The sequence below is a fragment of the Chrysemys picta genome, unplaced genomic scaffold, assembly GCF_011386835.1.
Source record: "Chrysemys picta bellii isolate R12L10 unplaced genomic scaffold, ASM1138683v2 scaf534, whole genome shotgun sequence".
Lineage (NCBI taxonomy): Eukaryota > Metazoa > Chordata > Testudines > Emydidae > Chrysemys > Chrysemys picta.
This window is the reverse complement of record NW_027053241.1, coordinates 1-16,832: the sequence shown is the minus strand read 5'-3', so window position 1 is coordinate 16,832 and position 16,832 is coordinate 1. Positions and strand designations below refer to the sequence as shown.

At 57.5% G+C, this 16,832-nt stretch overlaps 1 protein-coding gene across 3 annotated transcripts; it reads right to left on the bottom strand.

Moving 5' to 3' along the window:
- Nucleotides 1-892: 892 nt before the first annotated feature.
- LOC135978922 (voltage-dependent L-type calcium channel subunit alpha-1S-like) lies at nt 893-16,748 on the bottom strand. 3 transcript variants are annotated; one of them, XM_065579625.1, is made up of 8 exons: nt 15,897-16,747; nt 15,136-15,201; nt 13,932-14,028; nt 12,320-12,422; nt 4,868-4,944; nt 3,888-3,982; nt 2,692-2,859; nt 893-1,476 (listed from the first exon to the last, which is right to left on the bottom strand). In XM_065579625.1, exons 1-8 carry the CDS (start codon nt 15,969-15,971, stop codon nt 1,411-1,413), a joined length of 747 nt encoding a protein of 248 aa, XP_065435697.1. In that variant the 5' UTR covers nt 15,972-16,747; the 3' UTR covers nt 893-1,410. The 3 variants fall into 3 exon arrangements, with proteins under 3 accessions (XP_065435697.1, XP_065435698.1, XP_065435699.1); XM_065579626.1 differs by having other exon boundaries at nt 2,692-2,829; nt 15,897-16,745; XM_065579627.1 differs by lacking the exon at nt 2,692-2,859 and having other exon boundaries at nt 15,897-16,748.
- Nucleotides 16,749-16,832: the final 84 nt, after the last annotated feature.

Here is a 16,832-nt window from a genome sequence, read left to right as displayed (position 1 = left end):
CAGAGCACTTATTCCTGCTTTGAAACAGAGCGAGGCAGCCCCACTTTTGAACCCAGCCTGGGAAATTTACCACAAAAGGCACCAAATCTCCTCTTTATTGGGCTGATTAGAACAAAACACACGTGTGATTTTACTCAGTGTCCGGAAATGCCACCTGTCCTGGGCAAAGACAATGCGACACGGGAGATTGACCCAGGGCTTACGTGGTGAGCCGGCCCCTTAGGGCACGGACCTTCTTTCTGTCCTGTGCTGGCACAGCCCCGAGCATCACGCCAGGGGCTCCTAGGCACTAGGGTAATAGCAATAATAAATCACCACGGGGCAAGCTGCCCCTCCCAGCTCAGGGTCCAAGCCAAGGGCAGGCCCAGGCCGTGGCTCCTGGGACAGAGGAAGGGATGCCGTGTCAGAGGAAGGGTGGGCTTGTGGTTAAGGCTCTGGCCGGGACTCAGATGTGGGGTCAGTTCCCACGTTGGCCACAGACTCCCCCTGTGACCTTCGGCCAGTCACCCCGGCTTGGTTTGCAAAGGCTCATGTGACAATGAGAGGCGAGGCCTCCCGGCAGTCACAGGGAGTGAGATAAATAGTGAGAGTCTCCCCTTCCCCTCGCTGGGCCTCGTCCCCCATCTGTAGCAGGTGCCTTGTCTAGATGGCAAGGGCCGGCTCTGGCTATGTATGTTCAGCCCCACAGTTGGAAAGTGGCCGCTCATTCGGCAGGCCTGACTGGAGACACCTGGGGGGCTGGTGTTCAGAGGGACGGGCACCCACGAGTCCCGCTGGCGTTGGCTGGAGCTGCGGGTGCTCAGCACTGCTGGAAAGCAGGCCCCCAAGGGTCTCCGCTGGCCCCCCTCTGATCGAAGACCAGAGCACTGAAGGACAGAGCGGAGCAGCGTGATCGCAGTGCCAGGGATTTAATGACCCGTCCGGCGCACACGTTACAGCTCTTGAGAGGGCAGGGGGTGCACCTTGCCCACACAGCACCAGACACCCCTGTAGGAAATGCCCCCGGAGTTCAGGCCCTCACCGCTCCTTCCCAAACAGCCCGGCCAGTCCTTCTCTGGCTCCCATCTGCCTGGCCCGGGGCAGAGAGCAACCAGTCAAGGCTGTGCGTGGGAGGAGATGGTGCTGTGTTTCCACGGTAACCCTCTCAAAGCCCACAAACAGGCAGCACCTCCCGGCTGGCACCATTGGCGAGGGGGATCCCCGGCAGCGTCTCACAGGCAGGGGCTGGAGATGGCCTCTGGGAGCCAGGCATGCCGGGCCCAGGGGAGCTATGCAGGGACGTGGCCAAGGTGTGTCAGTGGGTGGAACCGGCCTCTGCTCCCTCTGGGCTTTCCCTTCCCCTCAGCAGCTCAGCCACAGTCTCTTCCATCAGCACCATCTCCAGCTGGCAGGTGGCAGCCACCTCGACTCTCATGGCATGGCCGTCACAAAGGATGGGTCGTGGGCCAGAGCGCCCAGGCCCCTGGAGAGCAGAGCCTGCAGCAGAAGAAAGGGATCAGCACAACCTGGTTGCTCGGGCTGTGGAGAAACGACCTCTGGGCTCTGTGCAGCTGATGCCTGCGCTTCCGAGCTCAGCACAAACCCGTGGAGCTGGGAACGTTCACACTCGGGAGCGAACCGGCCCTAGAGCAAAGTGTGAGCAGACGCTCGGCAAATTCCCCGTGTGCAGCTTTGCTGGTGCGCCTCAATCCCGACACACAGCCCCTGCTATCCCAGCCCTGGGTTCCCCCCAGCTCCACCGGTGCCCCGCAATCCCGACCCACAGCCCCCGCTATCCCAGCCCTGGGCTCCCTCCAGCTCCACCGGTGCCCCTCAATCCTGACCCACAGCTCCTGCTATCCCAGCCCTGGGCTCCCCCCAGCTCCGCCGGTGCCTCTCAATCCCGACCCACAGCCACTGCTATCCCAGCCCTGGGCTCCCCCCAGCTCCACCGGTGCCCCTCAATCCCGAACTACAGCCCCCGCTATCCCAGCCCTGGGCTCCCCCCAGCTCCACCGGAGCCCCACAATCCCGACCCACAGCCCCTGCTATCCCAGCCCTGGGGCCCTGGGCTTCCCCCAGCTCCACCGGTGCCCAGCAATCCCGACCCACAGCCCCTGCTATCCCAGCCCTGGGCTCCCCCCAGCTCCGCCGGTGCCCCTCAATCCCGACCCACAGCCCCCGCTATCCCAGCCCTGGGCTCCCCCCAGCTCCGCCGGTGCCCCTCAATCCCGACCCACAGCTCCTGCTATCCCAGCCCTGGGTTCCCCCCAGCTCTATCGGTGCCCCTCAATCCCGACCCACAGCCCCTGCTATCCCAGCCCTGGGCTCCCCCCAGCTCCACCGGTGCCCCTCAATCCCGACCCACAGCCCCTGCTATCACAGCCCTGGGCTCCTCACACACACAGCTCCGCTGGTGCTCCTCACTCCCAACCCACAGCCCCCTTCCTGCGTCTATCCCACAGCTGGCTTTCTGCCTGCCTTACCGCTGTGCCAGCACCATTACTGATCTCTGCTTTCACCCCATTCCGATCCGTAGGCTCAGGGCTGGCAACTCCCCCCGTCCCATCCTGCCTCTGCCCCCGCCCCCTGGCCTCACCCCATCCCACTCCAGGAGCTGTGGCCTCTCTCCTCCTTTCACCGCTCCCCCAGGAACAGTCTCTCCAGTCCCACCTCAGCCAGTCCCCCTGCTGGGTGCTGCCCCACTGCTACCTCCTGGATGAGTAAGGTGGTGGCTGGAGTGGAGGCAGCAGCATCTCCCTCCCCGTTCATGTCACTGCCACCATCCAGCTGGCACTCGGAGCTCAGGTCCGCTCCCCGCTCCTGGGCAGCGGCCTCCTCTCTGCGCAGCTGGGCGGAGAAGGAGCCAAGAGTCACATCCTCGGGGGTGAGCAATACTGAACGTGCTGCAACAGCCTCGACAGGTGGGCGAGGTGGGGGCTGGTCCGTGGAATCGCCCAGGGGCCACCCCCCAGGCTTGCAGAGCAGCTCAGATCCCTCTCGCCCGCCGTGGCGTCCGCTAGCCGCCTGGTGGCACCCCTTTGGAGGAAGAGCGCAGCCTCTTCCAGGGCGATGATTCAGCACTTGGACAGCACTACCTGCGCCTGCCCTGCTCCCCGCTGGGCTCCGGGAACAGCCGGGCGCCCCCGTTAGTTTAAGGAGAGGTGGCGATCGTTGGCGATGGTATAGAACCCGAGGGCCAGTCCTGCCTGGCTGGGCACTAGAGCAGGGACCAAGCTCTGAGCTCCAGGATACTGCCCAGTCACTTGAACTTGGCTCCTGTAGAGTCAATGGCCAACTCCCCCAGGCTAGCAACAGCCCCCGTCCATAGCCCCAGGGGCCTTCTTTCCTCTGGAGCGCAGGGCGGAAGAGGACAGGGGAATGGGCAGAGAAGGGGCATGGCTACAGAGCCTCATCTCCTTACATAGCGGAGCTGTGATTACCTGGATATAACAAGGCACGCCCTCCCTGCCCCCCAGTGCTCCATTCCCTGGTACGCCCATCTCCACTCCTAGCCACCAGTGGCCCCGGCAGAGGCTCCAGCCCTGTGGGCCGTTCCAGTTGCCATTGGGAAGAGGGCAGGGGTGCCGGAGACGGGGTCTTTGCGCCTGAGCCATTCGGGGGGCTTGTGGCTGGACACTGGGACACCCCCAGCTTCCCCCAGCCCCATGGCCGCGTCTCTGCTGCGGATAGGCCATGAGCGCAGGCTCCGTCCTGCTTCCCAGAGGCCAACCAGGCTGGGGCGGATGCAGCGCAAGAGGCAGATGCCAAGCTGGGATCTCCTGCTAGCTGGCCCTGGGGGACCCGGTGCCTCCAGTGCACAGTTGTCTTGGCCAGCCCAAAGTGGGAGGGGGACTAACCTCCCCCCCTCCCCCAGATGAGCCACATGATATCCCAGCGCCATTTACCTGCAGCTCCAATCCCGGGCATCCGCCGACACTGGCTGCCCGCCTCCTGTCCAGCCACCGCTGCCGCTTCTCCAGGCGGAAGGAGCGGTTGTGGCCTGAGGGGAAGGGAACGGGTGCGTCACTTGGGGAGCCCACAGGAAGGACACTGCTGTGGCCCTGAGGCATAGGGGGTACCAGCTGGGAAGGGGCTGACTAGTGCGGGGGCTGGGGAAGCAGAGCTCTGGTGCACTTGAAGATCCTGTGCACATGCCCCAGCCAGCCCTGGGCCAGCCCCCTCCCCGGCAACCCGCCGAGAGAGGCAGAGGGAACTGGATGCGCCCCTCGCTCACAGGGAAAGAGTGGAGCACGGGCCTTCCCTTGGCCTTACACCCAGGCCGCACCTGCCCCCGGCGAGGCCTGAACATGGGGATGGGAAAACAGAGACCTGGATGACCCCTCCTGGGAACCACGACCTCCTGTCTCTGCCGGCTGAGGGGGAACTCGGCCTGCAGCACCCCAGGAAATTCAGCCTCCTGCTTCCCCTCCCCTTGAGGGCCATGGCGCCCTGGGAAAAGGACCCTGCCCCAGAACTGGCACCCCCAGGGAAGGAGGTTATCTGCATTCACTGCTGCAGGGAATTCCAGTGTTGGCTTCTCTTTCTATTGCTTAGTTCATCCTTAGGGCCATGAAGAGACAGCTCCTGCTCCCCGATAAAAGGGGGCTCACTGGCTGCCTTGGTGAAAAATGGAGTCCCACCCCCACATAAAATGGGGCCCCTCCCTTCCACACCTTATGGGGTCCCCCCAATAAAAGGGGGGCCTCCCTCCCCACACTCTGATAAAAGAGGGTCTATCCTCCAGGCCACTTGGTGAAACATGGGGTCCCACCCTATGCCCATCTGGCAAGCTGGGAGTTTCCCCAGGCCATGACACTGCCCCCCCAGGACACCCCTCTCAGTAAGGCCAGGAAGTGCCCGGTGCGACGATGCTGCAGGTACTGACCCAGGGCAGAGTGTGGCTGTGGCTGGCAGGATGCCGGCAGCATCCTCTCCCCCCGCAGCTCGCCCTCGTACTGCACCCTGTCAGGGACAGGAAAGAGCGTCGGGCTGGCGCAGGGACCACCACCCAGCCACCCCTCCAAGGGCTTCCATTCACAAGCGTCAGTCACCATTCGAGACCCTAACTGCCTCCTGCCCTCTGTCCACCACAGCTCCCTCCTCTACCCCCGATCCTGTTCTTCAGCATCTCTGGGATCCTCCCCTCCCTCCCTCCTTTACCCTCCAGCCCCTTCTTCAGCACCTCTGGTCTCCTCCCCTCCCTCTTCTACCCTCCAGCCTCTTCTTCAGCACCTCTGGTCTCCTCCCCTCCCTACTCTACCCTCCCTCCCCTTCTTCAGTACCTCTGGCGTCCTCCCCTCCCTCCTCTACCCTCCATCCTCTTCTTTAGCACCTCTGGCCTCCTCCCCGCCCCTCCCTCCTCTACCCTCCATCCCCTTCTACAGCACCTCTGGCCTGATCCCCTCCCCCCCCTCCATCCCCTTCTTTAGCACCTCTGGCATCCTCCCCTCCCTCCTCTACCCTCCATCCCCTTCTTTAGCACCTCTGGTCTCCTCCCCTCCCTCCTCTACCCTCCATCCTCTTCTTCAGCACCTCTGGCCTCCTCCCCTCCCTCCTCTACCCTCCATCCCCTTCTTCAGCACCTCTGTCCTCCTCCCCTCCCTCCTCTACCCTCCATCCCCTTCTTCAGCACCTCTGGGCTCCTCCCCTCCCTCCTCTACCCTCCATCCCCTTCTTCAGCACCTCTGGCCTCCTCCCCTCCCTCCTCTACCCTCCATCCCCTTCTTCAGCACCTCTGGCCTCCTCCCCTCCCCTCCCTCCTCTACCCTCCATCCCCTTCTTCAGCACCTCTGGCCTCCTCCCCTCCCACCTCTACCCTCCATCCCCTTCTTCAGCACCTCTGGCCTCCTCCCCTCCCACCTCTACCCTTCATCCCCTTCTACAGCACCTCTGGCCTGATCCCCTCCCCCCCTCCATCCCCTTCTTTAGCACTTCTGGCATCCTCCCCTCCCTCCTCTACCCTCCATCCCCTTCTTTAGCACCTCTGGTCTCCTCCCCTCCCTCCTCTACCCTCCATCCTCTTCTTCAGCACCTCTGGCCTCCTCCCCTCCCTCCTCTACCCTCCATCCTCTTCTTCAGCACATCTGGCCTGATCCCCTCCCTCCTTTACCCTCCATCCCCTTCTTCAGCACCTCTGGTCTCCTCTCCTTCCTCTTCTACCCTCCCTCCTCTTCTTCAGCACCTCTGGGCTCATCTCCTCCCTGCCATAATCACCCCCACCAAATCATATTAATAAAAACAGCACAAACACCACTTGTGTTAGAGAGAGAACCAATGACTGAACAGTCAGACACTCTAGGTACTGGATGGATGGATGGATGTGTAAGATGGACAGATGGATTCATACATGATAGAAGGATCTGTCTCGGGATAGATAGATAGATGAGGTGAATGGGGACAGACACAGACAGGACAGCATCACTAAGTGTGAAGAAGGAGAGGTGACTTACCCTGGGTTCTTTTGGCACCTTAGAGACTAACAAATTTATTTGGGCATAAGCTTTCGTGGGCTAGAAAGTAGGCAGGTATAAATATACAGCACATGAACAGATGGGAGTTGCCTTACCAAGTGTGTGTGGGGGGGTCAGTGCTAACGAGGCCAATTCAATTAGGGTGGATGTGGCCCATTCCCAACAGAGGACAAGAAGGGGTGAATATCAACAGGGATGAACACAGACTAACACGGCTACCCCTCTGAAACCTTGGTTCTTTGAGATGTTCTGGCCCGATGGGTGCTCCACCACAGGATGTGCATTCGGAGACTGCAGTCGTGCTGGCAGGCCTGCACAGAGTCACACCTTGTTCTCTGAAGGAGTGAAACGGGGCGACGTATCTGCAGCGGAGAAGAAGGAGGCCGGGAAGGTGGAGCACCCATAGGAACAAAGCATCTCGAAGAACTCAAGTTATGTAAGGTAAGTCACCGTCCCTTCTTCGTCGAGCGTATGTCCCTGTGGCACCCCGCTGCAGGGCACTCCAGAGCAGTAACTCAGAGAGGAGGGGCATGCCACAGAAGTGAGTCAAGGACTGTTCGGAGAACGATATCACCAAAGGCAGCGTCCTCTCTGGAAGCAGGGGACATGGCACATGCTTGGCACAGGGCTGGCAGAAGACCAGTCGCAGTCCTGCAGATTTCTGCTATGGGAACGTACTGGATGTGGACTGAGCTCCAGTGGAATGTGCTATCACCGTGGGGGGCGGGGGGGACGCACCCCCGTTCTGTCATAACAGGTTAAAATACAACCTGCAACACACAGACAACCCCTGTATGGACTAGGAACAGGCTGGCCCTTTATTCATTTTGTTAGCAACACAAGTAGCCTGGGAGAGGCCCTCAAGGACCTAGTCCTGTCCACAGAGAAGGCAAGGGCCCGTCGAACATCCAGCGAATGAAGGCTTGAGACCTCTCTGGAGGCCTGAGGATGTGGGTAGAACACTGGCAGGCGAATCTCCTGGTTAATGTGATCTTCCAAGGAGACCTTAGGAAGAAAATAGGGCTGGGGACACAGTAGAACCTTGTCCCTATGAAAGGGTGGGATATGGTGTGTCAGCCAGGAGTGCCCTCCACTCTCCAATTCGTCTTGCTGAAGTAATGGCGCCCAGGAATGAAATTTTGAAGGCGATATGGAGGAGAGAGCAGGTGGTCGTTGTTTCAAAGGAGACTTTCCTTGGAGCATTAAGAAGCAGGTTGAGGTCTCACTGGGTCCCAAACAGGAGGAAACCAGTTGTATAGAGCCTGGAGGAATCTGGCTGTGACAGGGTGGGCAAAAACCGAGAAGCCCTGGATGGGTAACTGGAAAACTGTGAGAGCAGTCACCTGCACTCTACCAAAGCTCACGGAGAGACCCTGTATCTTTAATTCCAGCTGGCGGTCAAGTATTTTGGAAAGGGAAACTTCTAAGGCTTGGGAAGAAGAAAGAGAGCATCAAGAGTGAAAGTGTTTCCATTCCGGAGATAAGTCTTGCCGGTACTGGGCTATCTGCCAAACGAACTGACTGAACTGCAGCCAAATGAGTTAACTCCATGGTCGAGAGAGCCATTCGGGAGCCAGGCCCTGGGGTTCAGAGAGGACGTATCTGTCATGAGGATCTTTGATGGTGTGCGATGCAAGAATGGGGTTCCCACACCGACCCTCTGTGGGTCTTTCTGTCACGTAAGGGAATCCAACACCTTCTGAGGCACCGTGACCCCTTTGGACAGGTGGTGTCTGTCTGGGATATTTACTGTTCTAAACCACATCCTGGAGACATCGGAGATGGAGTCTCACATAGGAAGTCATGAACGTGCAGGAGGATGTATATCCCAAGAGTGGAAGATGAGCTCTCATGATTGTTTATGGGCTGAACTGTAGCACCGAGATTAGGCCAGATAGGGTGGAAGATGTCTCCCAGAATAGATAGGCTCTTGCTGTTGTGGGCTCGAGTGGCTCCTATGCAGTTTATCCTTTACACTGGAGTTAGTATCAATTTTTTGTGATTGATGCGAAGTCCTAGTTAACGCCTTGGCCATGGCTGGTTGGACCTCTTGGAGTGATCAACCCTTGATCAACCAGGTGTCCAAATATGGGAATACCAAGATCCCCCATTGACAGAGACCAGCTACTACTGCCAAGAGGAACTTCGTAAACACCCTCGGCACCGTGGAGAGTCCGGAGGGGAGAACTTGGTGTTGATCGTGGTCCAATTACAAAGCAAAGTAAACACTTGTGGTGATGGGCGTCCTGTAGGTCGTGGGCGACGAGCCCATGTCCTGGATCCAACAATGGGAGAATGGGAGCGAGTGTCACCATGCTGAACTGTTGTGCTAGAACTTAGTTGCTCAAGTTTCTGAGGTCAAGAATTGACCTCCCGCCTCCGTCTCTCGCGGGAACTAGGAAGTAGTTGGAATAGAATCCTTTCCTGATGGACGCTGTTGGAACCAGCTTGATTGGCCCCAGGAGGAGGAAGGATGGGAGCTCCACAACACTGGACTGAAACCTGTCTCTTTGGTCTTGTGGCAGATGTTCAATGAAGTGTGTACGTTCTGAGTATGTGGTAAAGTCCCATTTCACCACCCAGACCCGAAATTGCCACTACGGAATTGAAGAGCAGCTGGTGAGTTGCTCTTTCTGCCCCATACGTCCAGTCTCTTGGATTCATTGTCTATTGGAGAGGGTCTACATCGAGATACAGGCATTCCTGACTGCTCCTAATTCTAGGAGGTTGATGTGCAGGAGAGACTCTTGAGACAACCATTTGCCTTGGACAGTGTGTCCCATTAGCTGCACTCCCCATCCCACAAGTGAGGCATCCAAAGTTATGGCGATGGTAGGAGGCGGCTGGGCGATAGGAACTCCTGCACGGACTTTGGACAGGTCCTTCACTTGAGCAAGTGTAGCACATGATGAGGGCCAGACACCAGATTGTCTAGACTGTTTGTTTGTTCGGGTGATAGACTATTCTGAGCCAACCCTGGAAGCAGCAAGATGTAACCTGGCATGTTGTGTTATGAAAGTACAAGCTGCCATATGAGCCAGCAGTTGGAGGCAATTTCTTGCTGTTGTCAGGGGGTTATTTGATCTTGGCAATAAGACTCATCAGTATCAGAAATCTGTCGGAAGGAAGGTAAGCTCTGGATGTTCGGGTATTCAGAGATGCTCCTGTGAAGTTTATCTGTTGAACTGGAGTCAAAGTGGACATTACAGATGGCTTCTGTATTGCAGAGAAGACTTTGACATACAATGGTCCTTGAACAGCCAGTTGTCGTGGTAGGAAAGATGATTATTCCCCACCTGTGCACAGCTACTATTGCCAGGACTTTGGAGAAAACACTTGGGGCAGATATGCTTTGTTCTGTCTGCTACCTCCTTAACTATTTAAAATACACCTGTTCTAGTTAATACATTTATTTCTGGTTTACAATAGAACCCAGTCAATGTGATTTCTAACGGGGGGGGGGAGATGTGCACACTCTCCTCCACACTGAGAGAAGAGGCGAATCTCATATAATTTCGGGTCTGTACTCCAAGGGAGGGTGGACATCTGGGTGCTGTGGCAAGCTCCTCAAGCTGAGCCTTCCCAGAGTGAATCTCTGTCTCTCTGTGCAGGTGGGTGTGGCCCTGCCTGCGTGCTGGGCTGGAAAAGACGGGGGAGCCGAGCCCAGCAAGACCAGATAAAGGGGGGCCCGGGCTGGCAGAATGGTCTGACTCAGTGAAATCCCAGCACAGCAGGTGACATCCCAGGGGTTCCAGCCCGTCACAAAGGTATCAGGAGAGATGCTGCTATGGTGGTACCTAGGGGATCCCCGCACAGATAGCTGAGAATCTGAAGTGGAGTCCTCAGCACAGTCCAGAGGAGGAGCAGACATTGGAGGCGAGGATGGTTCTCCACCTGGGACAGGTGGTACAGGAGAACCCGGGGGTACCGGAGGAAAGTAAGGTCTCAGAGGCCCTGCAGATTTCACTACAGATAGCCATGTGGTACCCATTCTGGCTCATCAGACTCCAGCAAGCCTTTGGAGAATCTAAACTTCTGTGGTACTGGGTGAACCTGGACTGGATGGGGTTCTGACGCGACCAGTGTCAGTACCGAGGGTGCGGATTGTTCTGGTGGCATCTGTCTAGACAATAGCACTGATACTGAAGATGCTGAGCTTGGAGGAACCGATGTTGCTGTCAGGGTCACATGTTTAGGCACTGGAGGTGGTATTGAAAAGTCTGTTTATGCTACAGACTTTTTAGAGGCAGAGCGTTTAGGGTCGTTTCTGTAGCAGGATGGAGCCTCAGCGGTGCCCTTCCCGGTGTCAGGACCGGGGCAGCCCAGCCTACTAGTTGGAGCCAGAGCAAGGAGGGACTGGGAACCAGAACCAAGGATCAGAGCTTTAGTCCGGACCCAAGGGGCAGAACCAGAGTCAGGAAGAAGGAGTCAGAGTCCAGAGCCAGAGTAAACTGGGTTTAAACAGGAATCAGGCTGGGGCAGGGCTGGGAGTGGGCAGAACAAGGCTGGAGCAAGATAGGCCTGGGGTGACTGCAGCTGTGGGTGAAGCATTGAGCAGCCAGTGACCTGCTGCTGCTGCTGGGCTTACAAGCACACTGGCTGGTTCCCTTCAGCCAGTCAGGTGGTCCTGCTGCAGCCCATCTGGGCTTGCTATGCCTGGAGACTAGCTAGTCCCAGGCTCAGATGCAGGCCCTCATTCCTGACACCTGGGACAGGAGGTCTCTGAAACGGTCGATCTTGACGGTGACTGAGGGTCGTTTGAAGTGGGCCGTCCAGGAGGAGAGCCGGAACTCTGCTTGGGAATTTTAGCAGTGCGCTCTGTCTTCCTACCCGCAAAGTCCTAGGCGAGCGGGGTACGGCGATTGGGGGGCACTGTGCTCACTTGGCTGCGGCTGTACAGGGGGTCTCTTGGGCCTGGACCCTGAGCTGGTTGGACGGCGAGCTCCATCATGAGGATCCTAAGCTGAATCTCCAGGAGTTTTTAGATCTGCTTTGAAAAGCTGAGCAGATCTTGGAGTTGGCTGGAATTGAAGGTGTGTCCCAGACAGCGGATACACTGGGAATGTCTGTCGCTGACCAGGGTCGATTCCCAGCGGGAAAGGCAGCGCTTGCATCCCAGGAATCCTGGCACACCAGGTTGATGACAATCCCCAAGGCAAACCCCTCAGGAAGGGGGAGGAGGAAAAAAGGGGCTATTAAGCAGAACCTCCTCAAATTAACCGAAGAGGGACAATTATAAAATAAAGGAGAGAGGCAAGTAAACTAAACTAAACCTTGAACTAGGAACTCGAGGCTAAGCTAGAGCAAAGCGGAAGAGGGCAAGCTTGATGCTCTGTCTCAGGCCAGCGGGGAGTTGAGAAGGAATCGAGGGCAATTTGCCTGGGCAGCTCTATATACCCTCAGTACGGAGCCCGGGGATGTCTGGAGTGCATGCATGGGACGAACAGGCACTGCTAGTGAACATCTCCAATCAAAGGTGCTTGGGGTGGAGCACCGCCAGGGACACTCCTCAGAGAAGAAGGCAGCATTCTGTGGATGGGTGAAAGGATCCCTACACAACCCTCACCTACCTCACATGGGTGTTGTGAGGCTAAATTACAAGGGGCCAAGTTCCCAGCAGGTGTAAACAGGCGACTCTCCTTTGAAGTCAAGTCATGCTGATTTGCAGCAGCAAAGGATCTGGCCCTCGGTCTCAGATGAAATGCACCAGGGTAGCCGATATTACTCACATCTCACCCTGATGGCTGGGGAGGGACCCCTGCATGGGTGGGGCTAGGGAAGCATTCTGGAGGCAGTCTCTATAGATGCACCAGCCAGCGCTATGCTGGCAGGGCAGGGCACCAAAGCAGACAGAGCGTGTCCCTCACCTTCCGTCTAGATCTTGAGGGCAGTCCGCACCAGAGCGAAGAGAGTGGCGTTGAAGGTGACGGTGCCATCGCTGTTCAGAGGCATGTTCATGCACACCAGGCGCTGCACAACAAACAACAACTGCGTTCACCCCCAGCCCGGAGCACATTTCCCACGCACAGGGCCGGCAGCAGACCCCGGCAGGACCACTCAGGCCAGGCCTAAGGAAGATGTTGTGCCGTGACAATGGCAGCACAGTCTGAGAGCTAGGGAACCAGAGAGACCCTCCTGGTCCATCTGTGTCCAGCAGCCCCCTTAGAAAGAGTACCCTTTATATTCATGACAACGGAGATCCATCTCTATTGCACGGCACTTGTGCAAAGGACGCTCTCCAGAGCACAGCTCATAGGGTGATCAGATGTCCCGATTTTATAGGGACAGTCCTGATTTTTGGGTCTTTTTCTTATATAGGCTCCTATTACCCCCCACCCCGTCCCGATTTTTCACGTTTGCTGTCTGGTCACCCTAACAGCTCACCAGTCAGCAAAGACAGACCACGGAGGCATAGGCTGCATGGGAACAGTCAGGTTAAAGGTTATAACTCTCAGACAGGTTGGTTTATTCGGCAGGCTGCATATGGCAGGTGTGGCCTCACCAGGGGAGATGTCGAAGGTGAGGGAATTGGGAAGACATAGAATCATAGAATATCAGGGTTGGAAGGGACCTCAGGAGGCCATCTAGTCCCACCCCCTGCTCAAAGCAGGACCAAGACATCCTTCTATCAGGGATGGGATCAGTGAAATCCATTCAACCACAAAGGCAGCGGGGTGCACTAGAGGATCCACTAGAGAGCCCGTCCAACCCAAAGGATTCTGGGATAAGACTGCATGGCCTTTTGATAACATGCCATTTCATCCAGTGCTCCAAAATCCACAGCTGGTTTAAAATGGCAAAACTGCCTTGAACTCCGACCCAGGAACTGGGTGGCTTTGTTAACGCTTTGATGGCACGAGTCAGAAATGTCTCCCATGCTCTGTTGAGATTGAGCGGGTGCAGGAAGAAGTGCCGCCCACTCTCCCTGCTCCCTCTGCAGCCCCCGGCTTTTGGAGAGCTGCCCCCTGCGGACAATGGGACACGTTCCCCGCTGAGGAGTTTGGACTCCCACCATAAGAGCTTTCATGCAGCTACAATGGGACCCACCGAAGCTGAAGAAGGGCCTGGTCCCCAACCCCAAACCTGAACATGGGGACACTAGAGCTGAGCCATGCAGCTTGGACCCATCTCTAGCTGAGATTTGTGTCTGACCAAGAGCTTCAGGGTCTTCTCAGAGGTGGGGACCTCTGCCTTGTATTGGACTGACTGTACCATGGAGGATTATAATTCAGGAAACCTGAAGTGTGTCCACCCGTTTAAATTGTCTCGCTCCCCCCAAAAGCTTCCTTCTCCATTAAACACTTGATATCAGATCACGAGGATACACAAAACCAACCCTGGATTTCTCCCCAGCCCCTTTCGGTGGGAGCTGGAGAGCCCAGAGGCTGCAGGGTGTGCTGGAGGGAAGGGGCCGGGACTGGGATAGAGCCGTTCAGCATGTCAATCATGGAACCTTTCCCTTTGCAAAGGGGTAGTTACCTTGCAAGCCACGCGGTGCGGACAGAACTTCCCAAAGCCCAGGGGAGGCTGGATGCATCTCAGCAGGGTCACCACATCCAGATGTTTGATTCTTCCCCTGAAGGAATCAAGAGAAAGCTGTGCTTTACCCATCTGCTCCAGTGGTAGAATTGCAAACCCTGGCTGGGGGTGGGGAGTTAATTGGCTTGTGATGCCGAAATATCTTTGAGGCTCTGGATCGTAGCCCCGCAGCACAAGCTCCATGTTCAGCTCTGGAGGTGCTGGGTCCAGCTCCTGGGGATGGCCAGGATGACAGTGCCAGGATGGTTACACCTCATTGTTGCTTCCGTGTAGGGGGACCCAGGCCCTTGTGTTGCACCGCCATGGACTGGTGCATTGTGATCCAGTGCAACCTCATGGCACACATGAGGGGCCCTTTAATGACCCGTGGGAGTGAGGGACTAGCCCTGGGGTCTTCGCTTCTCGGGGAAGTCAGGCTGGCTTCCCCCAGCAGTGGCTCTGCATTACAAATGCCCCCAAGCTGGCTGTACCGGGCACCCCCAGGGGATGGAATGGGAAGGGATGCGGTGGGATGAGGAAGGGGTGGGGCCTACACAGACCTGAAGAGCAGCAGGATGGCTTGTGGGAAGGTCTGGAAGTTGTTGTTCCGGTTGATTTGGGTTCCATCCACCAGGGCGATTTTCCCAAACATGTGTGAATGACATGCTCAGGTGCCAGCTGCCCTGCAGAGGAACGCCCTGCCATAGGCATTCGTCGCTACCCTCCACCCCACGTGCTCCCGCTCTGGCCTCACCACTGCTCCCGCTGGCTCCTTTCCAGCCAATAGCCTGGCACCACAGGGAAAGGGCTGGCCTGGCAGGATGACCTTGTGGACTGGGCACAGCGCTGGGAGTCAGAGGCCCAAGATGTGTTCCCAGCTTTGCGACTGACTTGCTGTGTGAAGCTGGGGGAGTTTGACAGCTCTGTGCCTCAGTTTCCCCATCAGTGGAATGGGGATAATAACATGGTCTCCCCCTGGCAGGGAGGCTGCTGGGGCTTGATTCACTAGTGACTGCAGAGCACTCTGAGACCCCCCCTGGTGGAAAGACAGTGGGGTTGTATCTGTCGTGTGGCAGGAGTGCCCGAGGGGTGACCCCTGCTCCCTGGATCCTGGCTCTCCCACACCCTGCCAGCCGGGGCCCCAGCGCTGTCCCCACCTCCTTACCTGCATCCCGATCACAGCGTAGATGAAGAACAGCATCACGATCAGCAACGCCACGTAGGGCAGGGCCTGTGAGACAAAAGGTCCAGAGCTCATGTGGGAGTGGAGCTGAGAGGGAGCAGCCTATCCCCGCTGTGGATCCCGCCTGCTTTAGGAGTAGGAGTTCTCCGGGCTGGAGCTACCAAGCTCTGGTGCCAGCCAGGGGTCCAGCGGGGCAGCTGGCCGGAGAGTGAGGCTGTCTGCTGCTGGCTGGGGCTGGAAGCTGCCACTAAAAACACCAGTTCTCCAGCATTCCTGCTGCTGTCACTCACTCCCTGCCCCTGCAGCTGGGACAAGCACTGGGGTGGGGGGGGGGCAGGGAGAAAGGGACATGCACAATCTCAGCACAAACAGGTGCCTACTACTGAGGTGCTGGAGAGCACCCTCAGCGCCCCTCCAGTCCTGGAAGTTCCTGTCCAAGGGAGCTGGCGATCTTACTGATCTGGTCTGAGGAATATGGGGCCAACTGAGGCTCTGAGACATGCTGACACCAGTATGAATGAGCATCTGGGAAGCCCTTCTTGGCTCCTCCTGAACTCCTAGATGCTTGGATAACATACATGTCAAGTGCGTGCCAGCTAGTGACCAGTCCATATCGAGGTTAACAGCCTGCTGCTGCTACCGGCTAATGGAGCTCTTGAGCAGTAGAGGCCTGTGCTTTGGGGCTGAAGGTCCCATCTTCAAAGCCAGTTGCCCAGCCACACTGGGAATTGGTCCATACGCACCTGAAAGGACTTGATGAAGGTCCAGAGCAGGGTCCTGACTCCTTCCCCCCGGCTCAACAGCTTCACCAACCGCATCACCCGGAAAAGTCGGAAGAAGGTGATGGAGATGCGGGTACTGTCTGCAGAATCCTGCAGGCAAAGCACGCCCCTTAGCTGCTCAGTGGGAACAAAAGTCCCAGGGAGGGGAGGGAGGGAGCAGGCCCAGGAGACCTGCTGAGCTCTTCGGGGCTGCTCGGCCACAGGGAGGAGCCACTGCTGTGCGGAACTGGTGGCATTTCCCCCACCGTTCACCACTACAGCCCAGGGATCTCTCGGATCTGCAGCCCGGCTCAGGGCTCTCCTGCAGTTGGGTGTTGTGTGTTAGAGTAAGCCCTCTCGCTGGGCCAGCTCAGGGGAGCTGCATGCTGTAGTGAGGGTGGAGGAGTGCTACCAAGTCAGTACATGCCAGCGAGGATGATCCAGAAGAGAGCCTCCCTCCCCCATGCTCAGCTCCACCGGCAAGGGTTACATGATGGAATCCAGTCCCTCCTGCTTCACCTGGGGCTCTGGTTGCCACCACACTGGGCCCGAGAGCAAGTCTACGGCAGGGTGCAAAGGGCTTGAGCTGGCTGGGCATGTCTGGTTTGGGGTCATAGAGCGGGGCTGACCAGGGTGGGGTGGGAGGAAAGGAAGGAAGGAAAAGGGTAGGTTAGGGTGGGGGAGACCTTCGAAAGTTGATATTGCTGCCCCAGGTCCCCGCGAGTCCCTCCCTGTCTGGAGGGAAGTGGGGATCGGAGCCCTCCCAAGGGGGAGGTGCAGCAAAGGAGGCTATCAGGAGAGAAAAGCTCTTGGCAAGAGTGGGAACTCTCCGCTCCACGACAAGGGTGTGAAAGTGAAATGAATTATATTAAAGAAATAGAATGAATTAAAGAATGCTGTATGTACCTTTAAGTAGAA